A 27,565-nucleotide genomic window follows, 5' to 3' on the forward strand; every position below is an offset into this window, starting at 1 on the left:
TTAAGAGCTCACTCCATTAACGATAATAAGACAATGAAAAACACTTTATACAACTTCAACATATGACGTTGATACTCATGATTAAGCACTAATGGTGGTTAATGAGTTGTTAACTCAGCTCTAAACAATTAACAAACTAGAGTGTGTTTGAAATGATTCTCTCTCTCTCACTCTCTGTCTGTCTTTCTCTAACTCAATCTCTCTCTGTCTCTCTCTCTGTTTCTCTCTACCTGTGTCTCTTTTTGTCTGTCTCTTTCTCTGTCTGCCTGTCTGTCTGTCTCTCAGTCTCTCTGTCTGTCTCTCCCTCTCTCTCTCACACACAATCTCTCTCGCTCTTTGCCCCATCCAGATCAGGCGCTGGCTCACCTCGTGTTGTGGATTCCTCCACTGTGGAGCCTGCTGGGCTTCACTGAATGACCAGGTTAATAACGTACATGTTTATCCCTTAACTACATCACTCGGACTAATTACCTGGCCATCATATCACTGCTGTTTGTGGGAGATTGCTGTGCTTGAGTTGACCATTGTGTTCCCTACAGCACTGCTTCCAATCTACTGAGAACCACTTTAAGACATCCTCAGAAGAATGTGAAAGGCACCACAGAAATGTACGTCCTTCCTTGAAGTGTAGTCCCTCTTGTGACATAGGAAATTCAGCAACAAATTTATACACAGCAAGATCTGACATACAGCGATGAGAAAATGACCACACCATCATTAAACTGGATGGGAGACTTCTGCTCCTTAAATGGTTCCCCTGGAATCTTCGACTTCGACCCTTTCAGGCCTTGATCCAGCCTCTCATCCGAAAGACAGATGCTCCCACCATTCAGAACCCCCATCTGTGCTGTATGAGGACCCAGCTGGGTCTGTGTTCCGAGGAACAGATTACACAGAGCAGGCCTGAGTTCCATTGACTATAGCAGACCAAGATGTGATCTAATTGAGAGGGTGACATTGGTTAAAGGGGTCAATAGTCACTAATCATTTCCCCTGATAGCCAGAACAAATGGACAGACCTTTAACAGGTATCAAAAACAAGAGGGCATAGGTTTAAGGTGAGAAGAAGGAGTTTTAAAGGGGATTTGAAGGGAAAGTTTTTGGACAGAGAAGAATTGACATCTGGAGCTGCCAGAGGATGGCGGAGCAGATACAATCACAATGTTTAAAGACCTTTAGACAGGCACTTGAATAAGCAAAGCATAGAAGGATATGCACCTCATGAGGGCAAATGGGATTAGTGATGGGCAAAAAGGTCAGCATGGATGTGTTGGGCCAAAAGGCCCGTTTCTGTGCAATACTACACCGTGACTCTATCCCTCTATTAACATTAGAGTTAGGCTCTTCGGGGGAGGGATAGAGTAAAGCTGAGTGGGACTTTGTTGAACACTCTTCATCCACAGTCCCATCTCTCAGTTTTACACTAATCGAAGAACTGCCAGTTCCTCCAGCACTATAACCCACAACCAGCCTGCTAAACACAACTAAGTCTTCATTGATGTTAGTGGGATCTTGCTCTGCTCTGCTACACTTGCCAACGGAGCACAAATCAACATTTGGCAATGAGTCCAGTGGCTAACATGATCAATAAGTGGATGCCCTTTTTCTTTCCTAAAAGACTTAATTCCAGATGTTGGGGAGGTGACATAGAGGGATACAAAGCAAGGCTGGGCTCAGTTCTAATTTAGATGTTACAATCAGACTTGCGATGAGTTAAATTTCCCAGTCATGTTGATAAGTGTTTACTTACACAAAAGCCCTGCCACTTCTGACAATGTAAAACAATAATTAAATTACTTCCTCCCTGAAGTCCACAGCGAATTAAAATTATGCTAAAGATTATGTAAATTAACAAACCCAACAGTGCGTCTTCCTATTCTGTGAGAGGTTCCATTCAATTAAGTACCCATTCGTGTTATAACTCCAATTGCCTAAATGTCCTTTTCACAGTTATTTGTGTTGCTTTGATTTTCCCTGATGTTTCATAGTGTAGGAGTTTGGGTTTTAAAATGTACTGGCAAAAACATGAATAAAGAGTAAAGGATTAAACATGTCCCTGGTGTGAGGATCCTGATCCCTGACCCTGGTGTGAAGAACAAACTTCAGACGTTGGAAATCTGAAATTAAAACAGAAAATGCTGGAAACACTCAGCAGGTCAAGTAGCATCTGCGGAAAGAGAAACAGAGCTAATGTTTCAGGATGAAGACTCTTCATCAGAACTGGAAAAGAGAAACATGAAGTGTTAAGTTGCAGAGAGTGTGGGGAAGGGAGGGATGGACACCTCTGTTTGGTCCTCAAGGATGACCCTGAGCTTCTGGTTACCAGAAACTTTAATTCTCTATTCCAACGCTTTACAGCGTCAGAGTTCAATTCCGGGTTCAATTCCGGCCACTGTCTATAAGTAGTTTGTACGTTCTCCCCGTGTCTGCATGGGTTTCCTCCGGGTGCTCCAATTTCCTCCCACATTCCAAAGATGTACGGGTTAGGAAGTTGTGGGTGTGCTATGTTGGTGCCAGAAGCGTGGCGACACTTGCGGGCTGCCCGCAGAACACTCTATGCAAAAGATGTATTTCACTGTGTGTTTCAATGTACATGTGACTAATAAACATATCTGATCTTCCTTGCGTTATAGAGTCATCGAGAGATACAGTACAGAAACAGAACCTTCAGCCACCAAGTCCGTGCTAACCATCTACTACCCACTTATACTAATCCTACATTAATCCCATTTCTGTTCTCCCCACATTCTCATCAACTCCTCCAGGTTCTACATCTACACACCAGAGGTGACTTACAGTGGCCAATTAACCTACCAACCCACACATCTTTTGGATGCAAGAGTTATTGTTCTAACCTCAAGGAACAGTGTCCCATCTTCCAACTAGGCATGTGGCAGCCCTCAGGACTCAACACCAAATTCAACAATTTCAGATAACCAGCCTTTCCAGTTCGTGTCACAACTCAACCCTGTTTGCCAACTCTGTTTCGCTCTCTCAGATGCTGTTTGTCCTGTAGGGTATTTCTGGCATTCTCTTTTATTTTAGACTTCTGGTTTTGTTAGGTTCTGTACCTCACAGTTTCATTATCATTTCTCTTTTCTCTCTTGTTCTCATTCATCTCCTTTATTTACATCTCCAGTCCGATTAACAATCCCCCACCACCCTCTCTCAGCCAGCAGTGCCATCCTTGTGTCATTCACTCTTTCCTAATCTCTGTTCTCACACACACATTTTGTTCTCTCCACCCTTCTTTGGAACTTAAACCATGATCAGTTTCTAAATTCACCCAGTTTTTGATGAGAGTTCATCCAATCGAAAAGTTAACTCCTGATTCTCCATCCACAGATGCTGCCTGACCTGCTCCTGTTTCTATATACAGTATCTAATCAGGTCTTCTCGAAGGTGTATCTCTAAACTGTTCCAAAGCTCAGTACCCAGAGAATATCGGCAACACTATCTTAATTGCAATCACTTTAGTGGCCAAGTATTAAAGTGCTGTGTGCAATCGAAACTGAGTCAGCCTGTTTTTCATAGTGATTACAATATTGGTGCCATTAGCAAATAGAGAGTAGCACTCAGCTTACAACATCTGCACAGTTCTGTGATATTTCATTCTTTGTGTACACGGTTCTGTGTCTGAGTGTATGTGTGCTTGTCTGCCTGTCTGTGTATACTTTGTGCACATATACATATGATGCATGTGCATTTGTGTATATATGTTTATATATAAATATATAAAATCCATGTACATCTGTACCTAATTACATGTGTGTATCTGCACTGGTGGATGTGGTTGTGTATACCCGTGTACATGCCTGAGTGTAAATGTGTATATTTTTACATGTTTGCAGTATGTGAATTTGCCTACACATATGTGTGCATGCATGTACACCTGTGAGAATATTTGTGTGCCTGTGTATTCACCATGTGTGTATACATATGCAGAGACGTGCCCGTGCCTATGCTTCTATTCCACTGTTATCAGATACTTGAATTGACCTCTTATACGCGAAGTATGAACTCGTGATCCCCCAATCTACCTCTCTCACCCTGGTCATTCCCTCTTCTCCCCCTTCCATTGGGCAGAAGATACACAAACTTAGGAACACGTACCACCAGGCTCAAGGACAGCTTCTCTCCCGCTGTTATCAGACTCTTGAACGGACCCCTTATACAATAAAGATGAACTCTTGATCTCTCAATCTACCTCGTCATGGCCCTTACACTTTAGTTGTCTACCTGCACTGCACTTTCTCTGGGACTACAACACTATATTCTACATTCTGTTTTTCTTTTCACTACCTCGATGTATTTATGTATGGAATGATCTGCCTGGATGGCACGCAAACAAAAGCTTTTCATTGTATCTTGGTACACGTGACAAGAATAAACCAATACCAGTAACAGCCAGGTATTGAGACTTCTGATTTGTCTCAGCATCTTGAACATCCATCGTAAGGACAACTTTATCCTGCCTGGCATCAAATCAGCATTCCAAGACCAGTGATCCGATCATCTTCTGCAAATTAATTTCAAACCACCACACGCATTCATGAGACGGTGGATCTTGGGGACGAGCTCACAAAGTGCTCTCAGCAGGCAAATCCCACAACAGTCAGTCACGGGGAAGACTAGTGGTAATTGCATAATAGGATCAGAGACAAACCACTTTTTTCCCTAATTATTGGAAATAATTAGCATTAATCTGAAAGCTTAACAAGTGCAGAGAGACCAAGAGCTTAACCTGAGAAGAGATTTCCTTTCCTTTCCAATCAATCAGGATAATAAATTGCACATTAAGGGAGAATTATACCATAAATGGGGTACATGATGGGTAAAATTGAACTCTTTTGTATTAGCTTCACTTTAATACCCAACCCTTCCAATCAGCACTTAATTTTAAGGAATCCCCTTATTAATGATAATGTTCCAGAGAATCAAATGCTTCTCATTTATCGTTAATTCTTTTATCCTTTTAAGAAAATCATCTGTAATTGATGGTTATTTTCCCGTCAGTATTTAAGAAGCCTTTAGTCTGAATTCTAAGAGAAAATCAACTAAACTGAATAAATCTTGAAATGTGAGGAGAAAAGGTCAGTGAAATAGGTTGCCTATTATGAAGAGTTATGGTGGCAAAGCAGGTAGAGCTGCTGCATCACATCTCCAGTGACCCAGGTTCAATCCTGGCCCTAGGTGCTGTCTGTGAGGAGTTTGCACGTTCTCCCCGTGACCACATGGGTTTCCTCCAGGTGCACCGGTTTCCTCCCACATCCCAAAGACATGCAAGTTGGTCCCGGGAAATTGTCCCTGGTGTGTAGGTAAGTGAACATAGAACAACACAGGAACAGGCCCTTTGGCCCATGGTGGTGTGCCGAGCTAATTAATCCAGGAATTAAACGCCTAACTAAACTACTCCCTTTTGCCTACGCAATATCCATATCCCTCCATTCTCTGCACATTCACAGGACTGTCTAACAGCCTCTTAAACACCTCCATCTTATGTGCCTCCACCACCACCCCTGGCAGTGCATTCCAGGCACCCACCACTCTCTATGTAAAAATCCTCACTGGGGCCTCCCGACTTTGGACGGTGTGGTAGCGTAACAGTTAACGTAACGTTATTACAGCGCCAGCGACCCCAGTTCAATTCCCACTGCTGTCTGTGAGGAGTTGTACGTTCTCCCCGTGTCTGTGTGGGTTTCCTCCAGGTGCTCCGGTTTCCTCCCACGTTCTAAAGACGTACGGGTTAGGAAGTTGTGGGCATACTATGTTGGCACCGGAAGCGTTGCGACACTTGCGGACTGCCCCAAGAACATTCTACGCAAAGATGCATTTCACTGTGTGTTTCAATGTACATGTGACTAATAAAGAAATCTTACCTTATCTTACTTGCCCCACACATCTCCTTTGAACTTACCCTGTCTTACCTTAAATGCGTGCCCTCTGGTGTTAGACATTTCGACCTTGCAACAAAGATACTGGCTGTCTACTCTATCTGGGCCTCTCTTAAGAATCTGGGAAGATATCACCAGGCAGACTGCTGCTATCTTCATCCAATAAACACACTCTTCAGCAAGGGTTATTTCTTTAATTTATCCAATGACAGGATGTAGCCAACATTTTTTGTGCATTACTAATTATCCCTGAACTGATGAAGCAATTAAGAGTCAACCACTGGGTATAAAGTCACATACAGACCAGGCTAGGTAAGGGCTGATTACTTCCATTGACAAACAAGATGATTTTTAAAAACAATCAGCATTACTGATGCTTAAACTTTCAATGCAAATTTAATTAATTATTTTTTTGATTAAGGTCCTCAAGGATCCCCACTGCCGTCAGGTTCTTGAATTGACCTGAAAAACCGTAACACTACCACGGACTATATTTTTTCTTTCTCTTTATTGTGCACTAATGTTGTTTGGTTTTTTTTGCGAACATTTACGGATATAATTCATGTCAACATTTACGTTAACTTATGTTTCTCCCGTCTTCTAACATATACTGTGCTGCTGCTGCACAAAGCTAATTCTCATGGCATTTATACCCTGTGTTTTTATGCCCATGACAACAATAAATTTGCACTTGAACTTGAATTTAAATTCAAGGTAGCACAGCTGGTAGAGCTGCTGCCTCACTGCTCCGGTGAGCCAGGTTCAATTCCGACCCCTGATGCTGTCTGTTGGGAGTTTGTACACTCATTCACAAGCACCCAGAGAAACTCACACACACTCTCGTACACACCAGGTGCTCCAGTTTCCTCCCACATCCCGAAGACCTGCAGGTTGGCAGGTAAGTTGGCTCCTATAAATAATCCCTAATGTACCTAAGTGGCAAAAGAATCAAAGGGGAGTTGATGGCCTTGTGAGAGAGAATAAGTTGCAAGGGTACAGGGAATGTACCCAGTCAGGTCTAGATGTGACTCCAGACAACAGCTCACTCTTAACTGCTCTTTAGAGCCCTGCAAGTCACTTAGAGCAGCTTAGGTAGGCAATAAATGCGTGACATCTACACAAACACTCACACCGCAGCCAAAGAGAACAAGTCCAACATCGTGAAAGTGTTAGCTTTTTTTTCAAAAATTAAAAATATTCTTTTCAGAAAGCCACACTTGGGAGAAAATTCCAACCAGCAAGCTTTTTACTGTGCAGTGCACATCTGTCGGTGAGCCAAGCACACGGGGCTCTCCCCAGCAAAGCACATCGTTACCACTGTTCACGAAACGCCCATTGTGTGTGCAGAGAAACAGGCCAGGGCTCTTTTTCCAGTCATGCAAAAATATAAGAAAAGCTATAATATTTTAAAAATAAATCTTCCTTCAAAATATTTCCCAATCAAGGATCTCATTGGCATCTTGTGCTTGTTATTGACTTTGTTCACAGTTGAGGTCAACTCACTTGGATGCCAAGGTGGGGAAGGCATTGTGTGACCATTGCTCGAGAGTTAATTCCAGCTCAGTTATAGTCAATACTTTATTTTTCCTCCTTCCCTCTTTCTTTTGTTTCACACCATTGGTTGCAAAGGTCAGTGGCCCAAAGTGCTTTCAGAAAGTGCAGAGTTGGCAGCGGTGACTCTAGCCTCCAGTAACCTTTGACCCTGAGACATGTCGGAGGTCTAGGGACACCATGGTGTTTCTGGGTACAGCAGACAGTGAATGGACTTGAACCTGTAAAAGACAGAATGTTATTTCTCTGGAGTATTACATTTGATTTTGTTTCACCCCTTCCCGGTGGTGCTGACACTTTCTCGGACTCTTCACCCTACCTTTCTTGGTTACTTCATTATTGTCACTTAGCCTTTCCTTTTTCACACTAATTCAGACTGCACAACAGTCTTTGCACCATTCTGCTGTTTGGCACTCGTTGCTGTATTTATTATCACCATGTATACTGTTTACTCTGTGAGCTTCATGCAAACAAGGAATTTCATTGCACCCTGGTGTATATACGATAAAGTAATCTAATCTAATCTTTTTTCATTTCTGTGTTTTATTTCTCCCCCAACCCCGCCTTCCACTACCAACTAACAATGACTTCTTGCTGCAGTTTCTTGGTGAGACACCCCTCAGGTACCACACCCCCCCTCCCCCACAAGTGTCCACACTGTAGGCAGTGAGTGCCCATAGTACACACAGACTCATGTTCAACACTTGTTCACAAGCACCCAGAGAAACTCACACATATTCATAAGCACACAAAGACACACTCACTTGTACAGAAGCAGACACATTCACACTCCTTCACAAGCACAGTGAAACTGACACACACTCATTCACAAGCATTCAAAGACACATTCACAAACACACACTTCTCAGTGGGGTTCACCAGATAAATAGTTAAAAATTTATATCTAGGTGTTCCTTGATTTAAGAACACGGTAGTGTAGCAGTTAGCATAACTCTATTACTGCACGAGCGACCCGGGTTCAATTCCGGCCACTGTCTGTAAGGAGTTTGTACATTCTCCCCGAGTCTGCGTGGGTTCCCTCCGGGTGCTCTGGTTTCCTCCTACATTCCAAAGACGTATGGGTTAGGAAGTTGTGGGCATGCTATGTTGGCGCCGGAAGCGTGGCGACACTTGCGGGCTGCCCCCAGAACACTCTACGCAAAAGATGCATTTCACTGTGTGTTTCAATGTACATGTGACTAATAAAGAAATCTCATCTTATTTACAAATTTGTGCTATAATGCCATTGACTCTTCAGACTGGTGTCTCCAGATTATGAATCACTGCAATAGAAGGGGTTCCACCCCTCATACCAAGGAGTACACAGCACCCAAAAATAACTTTTGCCCGGACTAGCCCTTTCAATTTACAAATCTTAGTTTTATGAAATGGTTCTTGGGAATACATCTCTGTTATAAGTTGAGGAATGACTGTAATATCTGTCAGCTGTATATCGGGCCATCTTGTAACACCAGAGCTTCTACAGAAAGACAGCTGTGCATTTAAGATAAGATATCTTTATTAGTCACACGTACATCAAAACACACAGTGAAATGCATCTTTTACATAGAGTGTTCTTGGGGCAGCCCGCAAGTATCTGCAGCACCATTCAGAGCCTTTGGGAATGCCAATCCCTTTCTGTGACAATGAGGTCACCTCACATTCTTCTGAACTCCCGAGAGTAAAATGCTAGACTGCTCGATCTCTCGCCATACAGCAAACACACCATCCCAGCAATCAGACTGGCAAATCTTAGCTACGCTCCCTCTTCAGAAAAGAAGACCAAAACTGTACATGTCCCACCAGCTCACTAACGTCCAACAAAGAAGGGAATTTGTTGTCTTTACTCAGTCCAGACTCTACGTGACTCCAGACCCACCACAGTGAGGATGACTCTTCACTGCCTGCTCAATTCAAGGAGCAATTAAGGATGGGCAATAAATGCTGGCGCTACCAGTGATGTCAACATCCTGTGATGGGATAAGGAGGAGCAGAGATATCCTGGAAGGCTTTAAGCTCGGAGGAGATTGCAGAGGAGGGGCAGAACATGGTAGGATTCGAGGTGTTGTTCAGTGGAGAAGCACTGTAAGCATGCAGGGGTGGTGGGAGAAATGGAACGGTGCCAGTGGAACATGAACAGCAAGCATTTCATATGGCAAAGTTTACAGAGAGAAGAGGGAACAGGCCATGTGAGGGGTGTAACTGAAGATCAAAAAAATTTGCAGACTCTGCAAGTTTAAAGTAAAACCAGAAAATGATGGAAACACTCAGCAGGTCAGGCAGTAGCTGTGGAGAGAGAATCAAGAGTTATTGTTTCAGATCTAAAGGCTTTCATCTGATTTTCCATCTGAGGTGCTCCCTCTGCTTCTCCCTCCACAGATAATTCCTGACCACTGAGTGTCCCCAGCGCTCTCTGTTTTCGCTGGAAGGATGGAACCATCGAAACGAACATCAGGGCTTCAGCTGCAGGTGAGGTGATACAGAATATAGACCAGTGTCAGCAGAGGTCTTAGTGGTAGCAGGTGAGGTGATAACATGCCAGCTCTGAGACCATCTGCAGTGCGACCCTCACACCACTATCCAGGGCAGACAGCCACAATCTGAGGGCTGATCTTAATCAATCCAATTCCTTCAAGAATACAATAGGTTCAAATGAACTCACCTTGAAGGGTCTTCATCAACAGAAAACGCTCCCTTCATCTCAATGATATTTCTCTTGTTCTCAAAGGTTCCATAACTTAAAGTTACCTAGAAGTAAAAATCACAATTTCAATTTTATTTCAGTCTGCCTTCCTTTAGTTTGCTCTGTGCTCAGCTCTACGAGATGGTTGAACAATACCATGATCCAGCACCTTTCACTGACTACCTAAGCAGGCTCACTCATGTCTCTAATCAGCCTCAACCTCAGGTTAACCTCAACCCATCTCCAATGTCATCCAGCCCAACCCTCAACCCTTCCCCAACCTCAATCCATCCCACTATTCACAAGCCCCATTTATCTACCCTCTACAACTGCCACGCTGCATTTACAGAGTGCCTGCTCCCGTCGACATGACCCAGCTGGAGGAGACAAGGGCTACCCACCTGGTTTTGAACCTGGGCTTCTGAAACCAGCTGCAAGTTCTCCAGGTGAGAGTGGAACAGTGGGCTTCGGATCAGCTTCACACCCAGGACAGCCTCAATGATGTAACCGATGGTGCAGTCATCAGGGAGACTGATTCTCTCTGCCGTGTTCATAAAATGCCCATTGCTGGTCGCAAAAGGAAATCACAGTTCACTATTCAAATGTGCACATTTGACCATATTTCCTTCAACGTACCTCTTGGTTCAAAAATCACAAGGTTATGGACCAAATGAGATTAGTAAAGGTGGTTGGCATGGACATGGTGGGCCGAAGGGCCTGTTTGATTCTGTCTCTAGTTAGTGGTTATTCCACATGGGACAGGCCCGTTTCCTGCCCCCTCTCAGGCTTGGCCAACCTCCTGCGTACTCGGATGGCATTTCTGACACCAACTCTGCCACAGGTGGTGGTTGAGGCAGGTACGATAATAGCATTTCAAAGACATTTGGACACGGACGTGGATAGGAAAGGTTTAGAGGGATATGGGCCAAATGCAGGCGAATGGGACTAGCTTAAGCATCTTGGTCAGCATGGTCTAGTTGGGCTGACGGGCCTGTTTCCGTGTTATATCATGAGAACATCAGAAATAGGAGCAGGAGGAGGCCATCTGGCCCATCGAGCCTGCTCTGCCATTCAACAAGACCATGGCTGATCTGGCCACGGACTCAGATCTACCTACCTGCCTATTCCCCAGAACCCTTAATTCCCCTACTGTGTAAAAATCTATTTAACTGTGTCGTAAATATATTTAATGGGGTAGCCTCTAGTTCTTCCCTGGGCAGAGAATTCCACAGCTTCACTCCTCTCTGGGAAAAGAGTCCTTCCAGGTGAGGCAGCACTTCACCTGTGAATCCAAGGGTGTCATTTATTGCATCTGGTGCTCCTGGTGCGGCCTCCTGTACATCAGTGAGACGCGACGCAGATTGGGTGACCACTTCGTCGAGCACCTTCGCTCCGTCCGCCACAAAAGCCAGGATCTCCTGGTGGCCACCCACTTCAATTCCACATCCCACTCCCATACTGACATGTCTATCCACGGCCTCCTCTACTGCCACGTTGAGGCCAGTCGCAGGTTGGAGGAACAACACCTTGTATTCCGCCTTGGGAGTCTCCAACCTGACAGCCTCAACATCGATTTCTCTAACTTCTGGTAACCCCTCCCCTCTTCTCCCCCTCCCCTTTTTTTCACCTTTGTCTTCCCTCATTCCTGTGGCCCCCCTCCCCCTTTTCTTTCCCCTCCCCCACCCACATGACCTGCCTAGCTATTCACCACCTCCTTCCCTTTATTCCACGGTCCACTACCCTCTCCTACCAGATTCCTTCTTCTTCAGCCCTTTGCCTCTTCTACCTAACACCTCTCAGCTTCTTGCATCACCCCCCTCCCCCACCCACCTACCTTCCCCCTCTCACCTGGACTCACCTCTCACCTGGACTCACCTATCACCTGCCTGCGTGTGCTCCCCTCCCTCTCCCCACCTTCTTATTCTGGCTTCTGCCCTCTTCCTTTCCAGTCCTGCTGAAGGGTCTCGACCCAAAACATCGACAGTTTATTTCTCTCCACAGATGCTGCCTGACCTGTTGAGTTCCTCGGGCATTTTGTGTGTGTTGCTCCAGATTCCAACATCTACAGAATCTCTTGTGTCTCTATCCTAAATCTACTCCCTCGATCTTGAAGCTATGTCCCCTAGTTCCAGTGGAAACAATTCTTCTGCCTCTGTCCTATCTATCCCTTTCATATTTTTATATTTTTCTAAAAGATCCCCTCTCATTCTTCTGAATTCCAGTGAGTATAGTGCCAGGCGACTCAATCTCTCCTCATAGGCTAACCCCCTCATCTCTGGAATCAACCCGCTGACCCTCCTCTGCACTGCCTCCAAAGCCAGTATATCTTTCCTCAAGTAAGGAGACCAGAAGTGCACGCAGTACTCCAGGTGTGGCCTCACCAGTATCCTGTACAGTTGCAGTATAACCTCCCTGCTCTTAAATTCAATCCCTCCAGCGATGAAGGCCAACATTCCATTTGCCTTCTGATAACCTGTTGCACCTACAAACCAACCTTTTGCGATTCTCTCTCTCTCTCTCTCTCTCTCTCTCTCTCTCTGCAGGCTCTCCGCATCTTCTGCACAATTTGCTTTTCCACTCAACTTGGAGTTATCAGCAAACTTAGATACATTACGCTTGGTCCCCTCTTCCAAATCGATAATGTATATCGTGAACAGTTGTGGGCCCAGCACTGACCCCTGCGGCACCCCGCTCACCACTGATTGCCAATCAGAGAAACACCCATTTATCCCAACTCTCGGCCTTCTATTGAGTAACCAATCCCCTATCCATGCCAATACGTTAACTCCCAACTCCATGCATCCCTATCGCTCTATGACTCAATTTTACCCAGCATTCACAGACCCTGAGTCTCCGCCATTCCCTTGGAAAGTTACTTCCTCCTGTGGTCGATATCCTTTTGAGATTCAGTCTCAGTGTTGGCTGAAGATGGCTCACCAACTCTTAGTTGAAGTAATCCTGGAAATCTTGTTGCATGACCTCACAAGATCACAAGACAAAGGAGCAGAAGTAGGCCATTCGGCCCATCGAGTCTTCTCCACCACTTCACCATGAGATAACTATTCTCCCATCTAGCCCCAATTCCCGGCCTGTTCCCCCATATCCCTTGATACCCTGACTAATTATATACCTATCAATCTCCTCCTTAAACACCCCCAATGATCAGGCCGCCACAGCTGTATCTGGCAACGAATTCCATAAATCCACAACCCTCTGGCTAAAGAAATTTCTCCTCATCTCTGTTCTAAATGGGTACCCTCTATTTCTAAGACTGCGCCCTCTAGTCCTGGACTCACCCACCGAGGGAAACAACTTAGCCACATCTACTCTGTCCAGTCCATTCAACATTCGAAATGTTTCTATGAGGTCCCCTCTCATTCTTCTGTACTCCAATGAATACAGTCCAAGAGCCGACAAACACTCCTCGTATGTAAGCCCTTTCATTCTGGGAATCTTCCTTGTAAATCTTCTTTGAATCCTCTCCAACATCAGTACATCCTTCCTAAGATAAGGGGCCCAAAATTGCACACAGTACTCCAAATGAGGTCTCACCAGTGCCCCATAGAGCCTCATCAACACATTGTTACTTTTATACACTATTCCTCTTGAAATGAATGCCAACGTAGCATTCACTTTCCTAACTGCCGAACCAACCTGGTGGTTAACCTTTAGGGTAACCTGCACGAGGACCGCCAAGACTTCCCTAGTGTCCATCCTTAACGGTCACTGCCTTCCTGACTGATCCCCAATTCTTGACAGTTAACCGGTCACCCTTTATTGCTGATGACCGATATGTTTGAAATGTCCAAACACAATGTGCAGAAATACATAAATGGTCCCCAGGATTCCGATTCCAAATATTCCTGCCAATGGCATCCTGGAGATAGGCAGTTCCTGGAGGACCCACAACAGTGGAACACAGCCGAAATTGGTGGAACTATTCAGCAGGCACAGCGAGAGCAGCTGGTTGAGTGGGAGGTGGTTGGGAGGTGGGTGATGGGCAGGGAGTTGGGGAGAGAGATGGGTGGGACGCTCAGGGAGGGAGATGGGTAGGGGCTTGGCTGGTATACTGGTGGTTGGGGCAGGTGATGTAATGGGGGATCAGCCAGGGTGGGAGATGTGTGAGGAGGGGATAACTAGAGACTTTTTTTACCCCATATCCCTTTATCAGGAAGGCGAACACACACCAGTCCTCACTGAAGGGTCTCCGGTGGAGAAGGTGAGCAGCTTCAAGTTCCTGGGTGTCAACATCTCAGAGGACCTATCCTGGGGCCAGCACATAGATACAACCATGAAGAAGGCACGCAAGCATCTCGACTTTTTTTTAGAAATTTAAGGAGATTCGGCATGTCATCGAAGACTCCAACAAACTTCTACAGATGTACAGTAGAAAGCGTTCTGACTGGTTACATCATGGCCTGGTATGGAAGCTCCAATGCGCAGGAACGCAAGAGGCTCCAGAGAGTGGTGGACTCAGCCAGTTCCATCACAGGTACAGCTCTCCCCACCACCGAGGACATCTACAAGGGGCGATGTCTCAGGAAGGCGACATTCGTCATCAGGGACCCCCACCATCTGGGCCGTGCGATCTTCTCGATGCTGCCATCAGGCAGGAGGTACAGGAGCCTGAAGGCCCACACCTCAAGGTTCAACAACAGCTTCTTTCCCACTGCCGTCAGAACCGATGGAAAAACCTTAATTCTACCTCAGAGTATATTTCCTTGCACTAATGTTGTTGTGTTATTTTTGTTTATTTTGTCATGTAATTATGTATAATTTATTTTAATTTATGTAATTTATGTTTGTAATGTACTGTGCTGCTGCTGCATAAAGCTCATTTTCATGGCATTTATATCCGTGACAATAAACTTGAACATCACCGCACTGGAGTGTGACCCTCAGACAATCAAACTCAATCAGTTTGATGAAATGTGACCTAATGACTGCAAAGGTTTGTTGTTATCCAATGGTGGGCAAGGATGGTGTAGAGTTCACACCAGGGGTCAACCGGAGGCTGATGTGAAGGCCCCAGTCAACAGAATTTAGTGCAGGTGCATTGCTGGATGAATGTTACATCAAATCCTCCAGCAATGGCTGACACCTACCTGGCCCAAGGCTTCATCTTCAGTGCCAAGCTGCGGCTGATACACAACCCAGCACCTCCCGTGGCAAACCAAAAGAACACCGATTTCTGTAAAAACAAACCAAACATTCTCAACCTCCTCGCTCCAGGAAAAATAGACCCAGCTTCTCTCGTCCTTCCTAATAACTCTTGGCCTCACTATCTACCTCGTCATGGCCCTTGCGTCTTATTGTCTGCCTGCACTGCACCTTCTCTGTAGCTGTAACACTTTCTGTTATTGCTTTTCCCCTGTACTACCTCAACTGGAGCAATATGGTGAAATGATCTGCCTGGATGACATGCAAAACAAACTTTTTCACTGTACCTCGGTACATGTGACAATAATAAACTGATTGCCAATAAAAAGCACTCCATCCCAGGCAACATCGTGGTGAATCTCCTCTGTACCCTCTCCACCATCTTTCCTTTGCTGTGGTGACTAGAACTACCCTGGTCTTACTGCTCTTACTTTCTATCTTTCTAATCATTTGTGGACCTCTAGCCTTTATTTCCCACCCTCATGGACTACAGCTGAAGTATCCCCATTGTTCAATTGCAGTTTTACCTGCCAAGCTTCTACTCCATTTTACCTGCCAAGCTTCTACTCCATTTTACCTGCCAAGCTTCTACTCCATTTTACCTGGGCCAGGTATGTTCTCATCCCATTGAAATTGGCTCTTATCCAAATGTCTATTTTAACCTTGGAATGGTCTACATCTTTATGCTCTAAACCCAATTATGTTGTGATTGCTGTTTTCTGGATGCTTCCCCGCTCATACTTGCTCTGCCTGGCCAAGTTCATTTCCAGAACCAAGTCCAGAAGTTCCTTGTTGGGACAGAAATGTACCGATCAAGAAAGTTCTCCTGGATAGACTTCAGGGACTCCTCTGCTCTTTGCCCTGTGTGTTAGTGCCTCATCTGTATTTGGGTATTTGAATTCCCACTATCACTGCTCTATGACTTTTGCACATCTCGGAACTTCACTGAAAATTTGCTTCTCAATGACCTTCCCACCTGCTGTTGGGCCATAGGATGGACCCCACAGTGCTCCAGTGTTTCCTGACTTTAAAACAGATATAGGATAGAGAGAGAGAGTGTCCTGGAATGATCCTCATGGGATGATCATTCCAGGACACCCTCTCTCTAGTCCTGCAACATTCTCCTTGATCAACCCTGCACCTCCCCTTCCTTCTTTCCTCTCCCTTCCTCCCTCACCACCTTGAATCCTATAAAATCTATGGGAATAGAAGATCCCTCAGGATCAAGGATGGCTTGCTTCCACTCAGGTCCTGTGGGCCCTGATGAGGCCAATGTAGACTGAGAGCTGTGGGGGGGGCAGATGTCTGATGGAGCAGGCGGGTGGGTAGTTTGGGAGATGGTGCACTCCTCTCCCCACTTGTGCTGGGCCCCTATGTGCTCCCGACAAAAAGGTTTGCCATTCTCAATCCTATCCCCACTGCTCCTCCACAAGCAGTCGTGGGCCAGAAGTTTATAGGAGTCAATGAGGATGCTGCATTTCTTCATGGAGGCTTTGAGAACATCCTTGAATCTTCCTGTGACACTCCTGGTGTTTACATAGACACACAGTAAACTGAACAGTGCCCTCTTTATGTCTGAAAACCTCCTGCTATTTATCCAGGAACTTATTTATCTCTCCCACTTTTTCCTCCTCTTTAATGCTACCATCCTGTGTCTAACCCCTGGCCAAATTAGTTTAAGCCTCCGCCTACAGACTCAAGAAGAGGGTGGTCCTAGTCAGTCTGTTGAGGTACAATCTGTCCAGTCTCTACAGCACCCTCCTCCCCCAGATCTGGTGCCAATTCTCCAGGGATCTAAAACCCTCCCTATGCACCATGTCTCCAGACACACGTTCATCTGCCCTCTCCTCCTGTTTCTATACCCACTGGTGCCTGGAACTGGGAATAATCTGAATAATTCAACCTTTGATGTCCTCATATTTAATCTCTTTCCTAATTCCTTAAACTCTACCTGCAGGACCCATCCCTACTCCCCCTATCATTGGTATCAACATGGACCCCAACTTCTGACTGTTCACCTTCCCTCTAGAACGTCTGCAGTCACTCAGTGATATCCTTGATGCTGGCACCAGAGAGACAACATACCAACCTGTAATCACTCTACAACCACAGAAATGCCTGCCTGCTCTCCTGGCTACAGAGCTCCCATTATTATCCGATGCTATGTGCCTGTGATGCTGCTGCAAGTAAGTTTTTCATTGCACCTGTGCACACATGGACTTGTGCATTTGACATTAAACTTGACTTTCGACTTTGACTTTGACAAGCGTTCTGATCTTCATCCTCTGTCATATGGTGTTACCTTAAAACAGATTTCCTACCATCGTCACATTGCTATTGTGGGAGCTTGCTGTGCACAACATTCCTGCATTATAACAGTGACTACAGAAGTATTTCATTGGCTCCCTGTGACATAGGCGGAGTGCAAATATATATATATCTAACTTCTAAGGGTCTCACTCCCCCACTCACTCTAGTGGAGCCGATTGATGACTTCAAGGGGCTGTAGGGAGAGAGCAAGAGAATGGGGCTGACTGGGTGCCCTACAGAGCGCTGGCTTGATCTCGATGGGCCGCATGACCTCCTTTGGTGTTGTAATGACTGGAAGGTAACTTGAGGGGCCTGTTCAATCACAGAGAGGGTTCGACGGGTCGGAAGGTTTCAGATGCAACGTTCTCTCTCCCTTTGGTCATCGCTTCTATTCTTCACCCCCTAGTTCCTTAATCTGAACACCCTCCCTCACCTAGTCCCATGTGCCCATCACCCCTCCCTTATCTAGTTCCACCTATCACCTACCGCCCGTTTCTCACCCCTCCTTCTCCCCTCTACACTCTCAGTCCTGATGCAGGGTCCCGACCCGAAACATCAGCCTCTCCTTTACCTCCACAGATGCTGCTCGAGTTCCTCCAGCCATCTGTTTCTTAGCTCAAAGTTCCAGCACCTCTTGCGTCTCCCTTCCAAAGTCTTGCCACCTGCACCTATACCCTTCAACCACTGGGTGGGGCTTCACCCAACCATGGCAACATCTCTGGATCACAAACTTACACACACAACAGCACAAGAAAATAGGAGCAAGAACAGGCCATTTGACCCCTCAATCTTGTCCTATCATTCTATAAGATGATGGTTGATTGGCCCCAGGCCTCCTCCCCTTAGCCCTCAATTCCCTGACCCTTCAAGGATGTATCTACCTCACTTTAGGTAACTCTAATAATCCAGTCTCCACAACACTACAGGGCAGAAAATTCCAGACATTCAGACTCCAGAAATTTCTACACAGCTCGGTTTTAAATGCCTGGACTCTCATCTTGGAAGTCTGTCCCCTCATTCAAGATTCTCCAATTAATGAAAACATCTCAACATCGACCCTGCCACATGATACAAAAATTGATGGAACATAGAACCCTACAGCACAGTACAGACCCTTCGGCCCATGATGTTGTGCCGACATTGTACCCTGCTCTAAGATCTATCTAACCCTTCCCCCCCACATAGCCCTCCATTTCTCTATCAGTCATGTGTCTATCTAAGAGTCTCTTATATGTCCCTAACGTATCTGCCCCCACAATCTCTGCAGGCAGTGCGTTCCACGCACCCACCACTCTCTGTGTAAAAAACTTACCCCTGACATCCCCCTTATACCTTCCTCGAAATACCTTAAAATTATGCCCTCTCGTGTTAGCCATTGTCGCCCTGGAAAAAGTCTCTGACTGTCCACTCAATCTATGCCTCTTATCATCTTGTACACCTCTATCAAGTCACCTCTCATCCTCCTCTCCAAAGAGAGCTGAAGGGCCTGTTTCTGTGTTGTACGTGACACGTAGCAGCAGCAGCATCGGTTGGAATGCAGAGGCCTCTATCAATGAGTCAAGTCACTGCCAGAGACGGAAGCCAAGTGCTGAATGGACTCTGACTGACCGTGGGTCGGTCCCAGTGAGAGAACTGCAGGCCAGTGTTGGCTAGACAGAGAGAGCAACGTTAGCCATAATGCTGGAAGAAATTTCCACAATAAGCAGGGCTGTGGAATCCTTAAAGTGTGTCTGGACGGTGCCGCTGACAGTCTAGCACTCCCACAGCACTGTCTGGGAGCGGCAGCTGGGATCATGGTGTGGTGGCCCTCTCACTCAAGGTCAAGACTGCAGCCAGTTTTACTTGTCCATTAGTACAACGGATGTGGACGTCAATGGCAGTGCCAGCATTTATTGTCCATCCCTGCCGTCCATTGAGAACCAATGACATTGGTAGGTGTGAAGTCACGTATAGTGAGCAGGCTGGGAAAGGGTGGCTGATTTCCTGCCCTGAGGAACGTTAGTTTTTACAACAATCTGGCAGCTTCATGGTTAACACGGCTTTTTTTTAAATGTCCTCATTTATTTGACTATTTAAGTTCCTCAGCTGCCCCAGTGGGTTTCGAACCCATGTCATGCCAGTCTGACACTGTACGCCTGAACCAGACCAAGGGTGGCTGTAAACTAGGCACACTTTCCACCAACGTCACCACCTGCAGGCTTCACAAGCACGGGGCAATGAGAGCCCAGACAAGACCAGGTACCCTGCCCATTCACACACTCTCCCTGCCCACCAGTCAAGCAACAGTTCCTCACCCGGTGCACTGCCAAGGCATGAACCGCCGGCGTGAATGCCAAGTTACAAAAACATCCCACTTCGGCATGTTGCCGATGACACACCAATTTTCACAGACGCACCACAGAAAGCATCCTATCCGGATGCACCGCAACTTAGCATAGCAACTGCTCTGCCCAAGACCACAAGAAATTGCAGAGAGTTGTGGACACAGCTCAGCACTTCATGAAAACCATCCTCCCCTCTATTGACTCCATCTACACTTCCCGCTCTCTCGGGAAAGCAGCCAGCATAATCAATGACCCCTTCCACCCCAGTCATTCTCTCTTCTCCCCCCTCCCATCGGCCAGACGATACAAAAGCCTGAGAGCACGTACCACCAGGCTCAAGGATAGCTTCTATCCCGCTGTTATAAGACTACTGAACAGACTTCTCATACACTGAAAGATGAACTCTTGATCTCCCAATCTACCACGTCGTGACCCTTGCACCTTATCTGTCTGCCCGCACTGCACTTTCTCTGTAACTGCAACACTGCATTCTGCATTCTGTTTTCTTTTAACTACCACATTGCAATTATATACAACATGATCTATCTGGATGACAACCAGAACAAAGTTTTTCACTATATCTTGGTACACATGACAATAATAAACCCACTACGTTTCCTCCATTACAACAGTGACAAATCTTCCAATTCACTTCACTCTCTGTCAACGCTTTAGGATGTCCTGAGGAGCAAAAATGTACTTTAGAAATTCATGCCCATTTTACCATCCCCAAGGCACTCCTTGTGAGGAAGAGCAGGAACTCTTGCACATATTTATCTCCCAAACCACATCACTAAAGTGGGTTATCTGATCATTCTTACATTCCTACTGTGGGACCTCACTGTACATGAACCAACTTCTGCAGTGACCACACTGTCACTTCTCTGGCTGTGAATTTCTTTGGGTTGCCTGCAAGGGAAGTGAGAGGTGCTGTATAACGCTATATTCTGTTTTTCTTTTAACTGCTTGTGTACGGCATGATTGGCCTGGACGGTACGCAAACAAAAGCTTTTCACTGTACTGCAGTGTCATCCCACTGTTATAAGACTATTGAACGGTTCCCTCATACGATGAGATGGACTCTTGACTTCACAACCTATCTTGTTTGACCTTGCACCTTATTGTCTACCTGTACTGCACTTTCTCTGTAGCTGTGACACTTTACCCTGTATTCTGTTATTGTTTTTACCCTGTACTACCTCAATGCACTCTATACTACCTCAATGCACTGTGTAATGAATTGATCTGTACGAACGGTATGCAAGACAAGTTTTTCACTGCACCTCGGTACAAGTGACAATAATAAACCAATACCAATAAAAATTGATTCGATGGAAACTGTTGAAAGGAAGTTGGAATAAAACTGGCCCGGGTTCTGGGAATGAGACGAGTCAGAGAGCTGGAAAAGCATCCCAGGTCATCTCCTTCCCCGATTCTATTCCTTGTGCAATTCCTGAGTAAAATTTAAATTCCAGAGGGCTTCCTCTCTCTCGGGAATCTGGAGCCACTCACCGTTTTGTTGTTGGCCAGTTTCACGGATGCCTCGATTGGACGGTCCAGACTAGGTTTTCCCACGTAGACATCCTGTGTTGGGGGGAAGCTGGACAGGAGCTGGAGCAGAGCGCGCACATTGACGTAGTTGTCATCATCGACGTGGCAGAACCACCTGGGGCGGGGGGCAGAGAGAAGGAGACAGGGGTGAGAGGGGGCTGTCAACATTGGTGACCAATCAGACCTGGCGATGGCCACCAGGATGCACCGGAGGGTGTCGAGGATTTCGGTTGGGGTCAGGCCCAGGGAGCCGGGGTGGTGGGGGGGGGATTTGACCCCCTCCAGATCGATGGGTCCACCAAGCCGCTCGGGAACAAAGGTCCCCGTGTGAGGCCAGGGCTGGATGACCGAGGCCTAGACACCAGCTTCGACATGGAAGGGGAACAGTGTGCAGCTGGGTAGGTTGTGGGGGGCGAGGGGTAAGGAGTGTGCAATGAGTGTGCAAGGAGGTAGTGGAGTGTGCAAGGGGTAAGGAGTATGCAAGGAGTGTGTGGGGGGTAGTGAAGTTTGCAAGGGGTAAGGAGCATGCAAGGAGTGTGCGAGGGGTGAATGAATGTGCAAGGAGTGTTCGGGCAGTGTTGGAGTGTGCTAGGGGTAAAGGAGTGTGCACAGAATGTGCAAGGGTGTAGTGCATGTGTGAGGGGTAGAGGAGTGAGCAAGGAGCGTGCAAGGGGGTAGTGGAGTGTGTGAGGGTTAGAGGAGTGTGCAAAGGGGTAGTGGGTGTGCAAGGAGATAAAGAAGTGTGCCAGGGGGTAGTGGAATGTGCAAGGGGTAGAGAAGCGTGCAAGGAGTGTGCAAGGGAGTGTGTGAGGGGATAGAGGAGTGTGCGAGTAGTGGAGTGTGCAGAAGTGAGCAAGAGGTAGTGGATTGTGCAGGCATAATGGAGTGTGCAAGGAGTGTGTGAGGCATGGCGGAGTGTGTGAGGAGTGTGTGGGGGGCGGTGGGGTGTGCAAGATGTGCAAGAGGGTTGTGGACTTTGAGGAGTGAGCAAAGGGGCAGTGAAGCATGCGAGGAGTGTGCGAGGGAGTGGTGGAGTGTGCAAAAAGTGTGCGAGAGGGCAGTTCAGTGTGCCCGGCGCATGTGAGGGACTGGGGCAGTATGCAAGGGTTGTGCATGGAGAGACTGCCACCCTGTCCCTGGGCTCGTGTCTTCCTTGGGCGGACATCGCCCTGTTCCAGGAGTGCTGATGGAGGAAACGGCCTCTCCGCCCCTCCAGCCCGTACTGCCCCATCACTGACCCCGTGACTCTGTTACCTGTCCTTCCCAATATCCCCCAGTACCACTGATTCACAAAATTCGATCAGTCTCAGGTTTACAAATGACCCAGCACCAATCCCAATTTCCAGAAAAGATATCCCAAATTTGTCCCATCCTCTCCGTGCAGTACCCCTTCTTAAATCCACTCCCTACACCCGCCCCCCTTCCATTGTGTCCCACAACCCCCACCCCCAGGATTCACCAGAATGTTGCCTGGAATTGGAGGGCTGCAATTATAAAGAGGGATTGGATGGGCTAGGTTTAATCCAACTGGAACATCGGAGGTTGAGGAGTGACCTTATGGAGCATTATAAAAGTATGAGGGGCATAGATAAGATAGAGAGTCAGAGCGTTTTACTGGAGCAGGGGAGTCCAGAACGAGAGGGCACAGGTTTAAGGTGAGAGGGGAGAAATTGAAAAGAGATCTAAAGGCTAAGTTTTTCACACAGATGGTGGCGAATATCTGGAACAAGCTGCCAGAGGTGGTGGTAGAGGCAGATACAATGACAGTGTTGAAGAGACATTCGGACAGGTCCCTTGCACTTTATTTGTCTATCCGCACTGTACTTTATCCGTAAGTGTAACACTATTCTGTATTCTGTTGGGTTTTTTCCCTTTTGTACTACCTCGATGTACACGTATGGAATGATCTGTCTGGATGACAATGCAAACAAAAACTTTTCACTAATAATAATAAACCAATTTACCAGTTTAACCAGTAGTCCAGCTGTGGCAGAACCAAAAGTTTTATGAAGTTATATCATGACCTCCATGTTCCTATATTCTGTGCCCTGGCTAACGAAGGCAAGTACCCTGTCTGCCTTCTTTACCACCTTATATACCTGTGCTGTCACCTTTAGGGATTTATGGACTTGTAAATACCACTGATTCATAAAATTCTATCAGTGTCAGGTTTACAAATGACCCAGCACCAATCCCAATTTCCAGAAAAGGTGTTCCAAGTTTGTCCCATCCTCTTTGTGTAGTACCAATGTCCCTCTGTCCCTCAGTAGTCCCAGGGCCCTTGGACAGGAAAGGAGTAAAAGGGATACGGGACTTATGCAGACAGTCCGGATTAGTACAGAAAGACATCACGTTTGGCATGGTGGGATGAAAGGGCCCGTTTATGTGCTCTACAACTCTACGTGGGCCAATTGTCCGCCATCTTGTGCTGTTGCAACCCCGATGCTCCCTGCTCACTGACACGGTCTCGCTGCTCCTTCCACATACCATCCCGGAAACTTACTTCAGGCGCGACGCCACGAACACGTCGAACTCCGCCGCCATCTTGCATGACAAGGCTTGGTGGCTGTGGGCGGACGAGCAGTTGGTATTGATGACCCGGTGGCCTGAGATGAGATGGGAGAGAGAGAGAGAGAGAGAGAGAGAGAGAGAGAGAGAGAAAGAGGATGCAACAAGAGCTCAAGTACAGAGTCACAGAGTCATACAGCATGGAAGCAGGCCCTTCGGCCCAACGCATCCATGTTGACCGTGATGCCCAGCGAGCTGGTCCCATCTGCCCGCGTTTGGCCCATAGCCCTCTAAACCTCTCCTATCCATGTACTTATCGAGATGGCTTTTAAATGTTGCTAATGTGCCCGCCTCAACTACTATTTCTGGCAGCTCAAATACACACCACCCTTTGCGTGAAGAACCTGCCCCGATGTCCCTTTTAAATCTCTCACCTCTGATCTTAAACCTATGCCCTCTTGTTTTTAGCACCCCGTCCCTGGAAAAAAGACTATGTGCTTTCACCCTGTCTCTGCCCCTCATGAACTTATACACCTCTATCCGGTCACCCCTCAGTCTCCTACATTCCAGGGAATAAATTCCTAGTCTACACAACCTCTCCGTATAACTCAGGCCCCCAAGTCCAGGCAACATCCTGGTAAATCTTTTCCACACTCATTCTAGTTTCTATCTTTCCTCTAACAGGGTGACCAAAACTGTACTCAACACCCCCATTGCAGCCTCACCAATGTCTCGTACAACTGCAACATAACTTCCCAACTCCTATACTCAGTGCCCTGACTGATGAAAGCCAGTGTGCCAAATGCCTTCTTCACCAACCTATCAACCTGTGACGCCACTTTCAGTGAACTATGCACTTGCACTCCTAGGTCGCTGTGTCAAGCACGGAATGCACACCCAGTAAAGTAGCCAGCCAGAACCAACCAGAGAATGCCAATCCACTTACCATGCAGGCAAAGTGTGACAGAAGGCCATTCAGTCCAAACCCAGCTATTTTTGGTCCTGCCCAGACACAAACCCACCCTCCCCACCGAAGTAGACAGGGCGATGAAGAAGGCGTTTGGCACAATTGCCTTGGTAGAGCATTGAGTACAAGAGCTGGGACGTCATGTTGCAACTGTACCAGTCATGGGTGAGTCCGCAGCTGGAATATTGTGTGCTGTTCTGGTTGTCTAGCGACAGGAAGGATGTCACTAAGCTGGAAAGGGCGCAGAAAAGATTCTCAAGGATGTTGCCGGGACTGGAGAGCTTGAGTTATAAGGAGAGACTGGATAGACTGGGATTGTTTTCCCCGGAGCGAAGGAGGCTGATAGAGGTGTATAAAATCATGTATATAAAATATAGATAAGGTGGACGGTTGCAGTCTTTATCCCAGGGTGGGGGGGGGTCTAAAACCAGGGTGGGGGAGGGGTTTAAGGTGAGAAGGGAAAGATTTAAAGGGGACCTGGGGGGCAAGATTATCACACAGAGGTGGTGGGTAGGAAAGGTTTAGATGGGCCAAATATGGCAAAATGGGATGATCTAAGAGTCCCTTAAAGGCCTGTATTGTATCTGCCTCCACCACCACCCCAGACAGCACATTCCAGGCACCCACCACTCTCTGTAAAAACCTCACCCCACACATCTCCTTTGAACTTTCCTCCTGTCACCTTAAATGTCTTCTAGTATTAGACATTTCAACCCTGGGAAAAAGATACCGACTGTATCTATGCCTCTCATCATTTTATAAACTTCTATCAGGTCTCCCCTCAGCCTCCACCGCTCCAGAGAAAACAACCCAAGTTTGTCCAACTTCTCCTTATAGCATATGCCCTCTAATCCAGGCAGCATCCTGGTAAACCTCTTCTGCACCTTCTCCCAAGCCTCCACATCCTTCCTATAATGGGGTGACCAGAATTGAATGCAATATTCCAGATGCAGCCTAACCAGAGTTTTATAAAGCTGCAACGTAACTTCCTGACCCTTGACCTCAATGCCTCGACTAATAAAGACAAGCAAGTAAGAAAAGGCCTTTCAGCCCCTCGAACTTGCTTTAGCTTTCATAAGATCACTGCTGATCCTATTTCCCACCCAGTCATCATATCCCCTGGTTCCCTTACAGTCCAGAACTACCACTTTCAGGAAGCAGTTTCTATAGTATAGTGGTTATCACATTTGCCTCCCATGGGAAAGATTCCCAGTTCGATCCTGGGCAGGAACATTATTTTTCCTACACTGTATTCTACATTCTGTTTTCTTTTTATTACCTCAATATACTTATGTATAGTATGACCTGTCTGGATGATGCACAAACAAAAGCTTTTCACTGTATCTCAGTACACGTGACAATAATAATAAACCAATACCAATTTAGCAGCTCAGACACGGACTCACCTGGACTCGCCTATCACCTGCCTGCATGTGCTTCTCCCCCTCCCCCCACCTTCTTATTCTGGCTTCTGCCCTCTTCCTTTCCGGTCCTGATGAAGGGTCTCGGCCCAAAACATCGATTGCTTATTTCCCTCCTCTGATGCTGCCTGACCTGCTGAGTTCCTCCAGCACTTTTTGTGTACAGCTCAGACACTGATTGTCCATGAAATGAAAAGCAAATCTCACCTGTCCTGATCTTCAGCTCCTCATCATCATCATCAGTGAAGATGTACGTCTGGCAGGGAAGGAAAGAGGAACCGTTAGGAGGGAACCAACACTCACTCAGGTGTGCCGGCCAAACATAATCTACTGGAACGGCCGTCCCATCATCACCTCCCCATCTGGCTCCACCTATCACCTACCAGCCCGTCCCACCAAACCCTGAACAACCCTTCTGGAACTGTTGAGCTCCGGTGTGGCCGAGTTGCCAAGGCTGTGTGATTGGGCTGTGACAGGGCGTATGGGCATCCCACTTGTGCCAGACTCTATCCAAGCCTCTCCTTAAAGGGGAGACATCGATAGCAACTACGAACAGAACGCAGGAAGAACTCAGCGGGTCAAGCAGCATCTGCGAAGGCAAAAGGTGTAGGCCGACGTCTTGGGTCGAAACCCTGCATCAGGACTGAGAGGGAAGAGAGAAAAGAATATAGCGGTGTGTGGAGGGGAAGGTGGGATGGAGGTCGGTAGGTGATAGGTCGAGCCAGATGGGGAGGGGATGAGAGGCAGATGGAACCAGGTGGGGGAAGGAGATGGAAGAGGCAGACAAAGGGAGAAGAAAAACTAGGTGGGCGGGTGTGGGAGGGGGGCGTTGGGGGTGTCGGTTACATAGAACATAGAACAGTACAGCACATTACAGGCCCTTCGGCCCACAATGTTGTGCCAACCTTTATAAACAACCATTCCCTGATCAATCTAACCCTTCCCTCCTACACAGCCCATAACCCTCCCTTTTACTTACTTCCATGTGCCTGTCTAAGAGTCTTTTAAATGTCCCTCTTGTATCAGCCTCTACCACCACCCCTGGCAGTGTGTTCCAGGCACCCACCACCTCTGACATCCCCCCTGAACTTTCCTCCTCTGACCTTAAACTGACGTCATCTGGTATTGGGCTTTGCCGCCCTGGGGACATGGTGCTGTCTGTCCACTCTGTCTATGCCCCTCATAATCTTATACAC

The 27,565-nt window shown here is 46.8% G+C and overlaps 1 protein-coding gene across 1 annotated transcript in view; it reads right to left on the minus strand.

The window, feature by feature from the left end:
• Nucleotides 1-6,271: 6,271 nt before the first annotated feature.
• Nucleotides 6,272-27,565, minus strand: part of LOC127585483 (beta-1,3-N-acetylglucosaminyltransferase lunatic fringe-like) — a 38,721-nt gene continuing 17,427 nt past the window's right edge. The window contains exons 2-8 of the mRNA XM_052042967.1: nucleotides 26,577-26,625; nucleotides 23,977-24,079; nucleotides 21,435-21,588; nucleotides 15,234-15,319; nucleotides 10,530-10,695; nucleotides 10,108-10,193; nucleotides 6,272-7,666 (exon numbers count right to left, since the gene is read on the minus strand). Of these exons, the coding sequence (XP_051898927.1) occupies nucleotides 7,615-7,666; nucleotides 10,108-10,193; nucleotides 10,530-10,695; nucleotides 15,234-15,319; nucleotides 21,435-21,588; nucleotides 23,977-24,079; nucleotides 26,577-26,625 (696 nt within the window). The 3' untranslated portion in view covers nucleotides 6,272-7,614. The remainder of the gene's footprint in view (nucleotides 7,667-10,107; nucleotides 10,194-10,529; nucleotides 10,696-15,233; nucleotides 15,320-21,434; nucleotides 21,589-23,976; nucleotides 24,080-26,576; nucleotides 26,626-27,565) is intronic.

The sequence above is a fragment of the Pristis pectinata genome, chromosome 33 (assembly GCF_009764475.1).
Source record: "Pristis pectinata isolate sPriPec2 chromosome 33, sPriPec2.1.pri, whole genome shotgun sequence".
NCBI classification, from domain to species: domain Eukaryota; kingdom Metazoa; phylum Chordata; class Chondrichthyes; order Rhinopristiformes; family Pristidae; genus Pristis; species Pristis pectinata.